Source organism: Vicia villosa, unplaced genomic scaffold (genome assembly GCF_029867415.1).
Source record: "Vicia villosa cultivar HV-30 ecotype Madison, WI unplaced genomic scaffold, Vvil1.0 ctg.001306F_1_1, whole genome shotgun sequence".
In the NCBI taxonomy this organism is placed as follows: Eukaryota; Viridiplantae; Streptophyta; class Magnoliopsida; order Fabales; family Fabaceae; genus Vicia; species Vicia villosa.
Genome location: NW_026705568.1, coordinates 177,226 through 179,790, shown reverse-complemented (window position 1 = coordinate 179,790; position 2,565 = coordinate 177,226). Strand labels below are relative to the sequence as shown.

The following is a 2,565-nucleotide window of genomic DNA, read 5'->3' as shown; positions in this document are numbered from 1 at the left end:
TAATAATAATAGAAACAAAATATTAAAATATAAATAAAAAAGTTATTGAAAAAACAGTAAACGAACCTGATAAACAATCCACACCTATAATATAACTGTCCTAAAAGAGCATGTTTATGATTATATTTTAGCAAGGATGATAACCTTTGTCATAAAAAAAATGATCAAACTAAATCTGACCAGTAATAATGTCACTAAAAACAATGATCTTCAAGTTTACTGTCAACAATAACGACCAAGACAATGGCAGGCATGACGAATGAATCCCGAATCTACTGCCGCAATTCCTTTCGTAGTTTCTGAGAGAACAATTTGCACGCCTCTATGCTCAAATCCATGGCAGCGGCAAGAGCAACAAAAGCCGCAGCATCCTCCGCACATGTCACGTGTCTCACCCCAACCTCCACCTCCGGCTTACTACACTTGTTTTCGTCATCAAACCTCGCCGACATTACAAAACCCTTACACCAAGACTTGTTTTCCAAATTTCCTTCCAGAGTGTTCACCCGAGTAACACCGGATTTATCAATAATGAATTTACCTCCGTATTGTGAACTTATAGTGCCTTCCGCGAGTGTAACAGGATTGTCAATGGCCCGAGCAGCGTAGAAACGGTAACCAACAGTCTTTGAGTTACCAGGTTCACGCCAAGCTTCAAGCCGTCCCCAAGGCTTCCAGGTACCATCTCCACCTGGTCCGAGAATCAGCCAAGCTCCAGGGTTCGCTTTCTTTACCCGGTTCGATCCAGGTGAGGCAACGAACGGTGTAATGATCGTAGCACACGCAACTGGTGAACCTGACAAATCATGAATGGTGATAGACCATCCTTTTCGGCCAGAAACTAAATAATTGGAAAAAGGGGAGTGAGCCGGGTTTTTGTCCCTGAAACTGAACTTGCAAGTAAAAACCGGTTGTTTGACTTCTCCTCTGACTTGCCAAACATGCGGACTGCACTCGGGTTCACCGTCGAACCGGAAAAGGAATCTTCGGTCCGGTTCGGCTTGGACTGTTAAATGAAATAATCCATGGGTTTGATTGTTTTTGTTACCCGTGAGAGCGACCCAACCGTCGTGGAAAAAACATGATCGTGATTCTACAAAAGTAAGATCGAGTGGTACTGAAATCTTGCCCAATAACTTGGTTGAGTTAAACCTAAGCATGCATGTAGGGTTTGTGGGAGCTTTATAAACTGAGATTTTAATGAAAGTGTTGTTTAGGTTTAAGATATGTGATTTGGGGTAATCGAATGTAACAGCGAGAGAGTGAGGTGGGTGTGTATCTATTAAGTTTGATATTAGAGGAACTGTTACAACGTGGCATGGAGGAGAATCAGCTCCTTTGAGTTTGATTTGGCAGTAATAGTAAGGAGTATTTAAAGGGTGAACTTTGCCTGAGAAACATGGGTTTGATGATGATAATGATGTCGATTTGATAGCAAGGTTTCCAATGAGGATCCGTACGAAAGAGCATGGATCCATTGATGCTGAATGCTGATATAGTTTGGATATGTGTGACAAAACGAGGATGTTAATATTTCTTTCTCAAGTTTCTCTTCCTACACTATTTCCTTATTATATAGTTAACTCATTATATTACCTTTTTAAAAGCAATATTATATTACTCCTTTTGAAATGGAAGTATAAGATTTTTTGTGATTATTATTTCTTTCTTCCTATTTTTAAGACCTCTACAAATTTTATATATTATTATTAATGTATCACTTATGCAATAAAAAAAAGTTTTATAAAAATATAAAATGTTAGCTTTATATTATAAAAAAAATATGTTATCTTTAAATACACTTATACACCAAAAATATTTTAGGAATCATTATATATAAATTGTATTTATTAATTACATTACTATTATATGCATAAAAATCTCATCTCAAAACGTGTTATAGACAAGGACAGAAAGAGTATTAACTACTCGATTATTGATAACTTAATACGTGGAGAATAGTTTATGCTTAAAAAGCATTTATAATGATAGATTTCCACCCAAATTAAGTAGTTTATTCATTTTATTACAAATGAATTTAATTGTATTCTTTTTAGCCATAACGTGTTGTGTTTATAAAATATATTTATGGATTTTAATGAAAAAAACAATTGATGTTTTTTATTAAAAAATGACAATTATTAATTTATCCTATCTTAAATTTAGCAATTATTTACATGACAATTTATATGGGATATGAGTGGCCTACTTTTATTCCATATTTACTCTTTAACTTTTACTCTTTACAACTTCATCCTTGCTGTTTCTTTTTTTTTTTTTTTTTCTTTTATAGCGCCGGTTTAGTCCGGTTCGGGAGCGAGTTCTGGCATCAAGTGGTTTCATCCCCCTTTCGATCGCAGTTATGGGGATTGAACCGTGGTTCTCCCTACCAAATCCAACGTCAATCACCATTAGACCAACTAACGATTAGTTCCTTACTGTTTCTTTTAAAGTGGTAACTTGTCATGTTTTTTTAACCATTATTGATTTCTTATAAACTCCTAAAACTTTTAATCATAATTAACTCCTTATCAGCATTTACCAAATAAGTAAATGCATGATATA

The 2,565-nt window shown here is 35.1% G+C and overlaps 1 protein-coding gene across 1 annotated transcript; it reads right to left on the bottom strand.

Moving 5' to 3' along the window:
* Positions 1 to 272: 272 nt before the first annotated feature.
* LOC131634495 (uncharacterized) lies at positions 273 to 1,478 on the bottom strand. The gene has a single exon (XM_058905162.1). The coding sequence runs from the start codon at positions 1,476 to 1,478 to the stop codon at positions 273 to 275; it is 1,206 nt and encodes a 401-aa protein (XP_058761145.1).
* Positions 1,479 to 2,565: the final 1,087 nt, after the last annotated feature.

Bases quoted from the DNA above. Each gene is read 5' to 3' on its own strand.
- LOC131634495 (XM_058905162.1), bottom strand. From the start codon at position 1,478: ATGGATCCATGCTCTTTCGTACGGATCCTCATTGGAAACCTTGCTATC.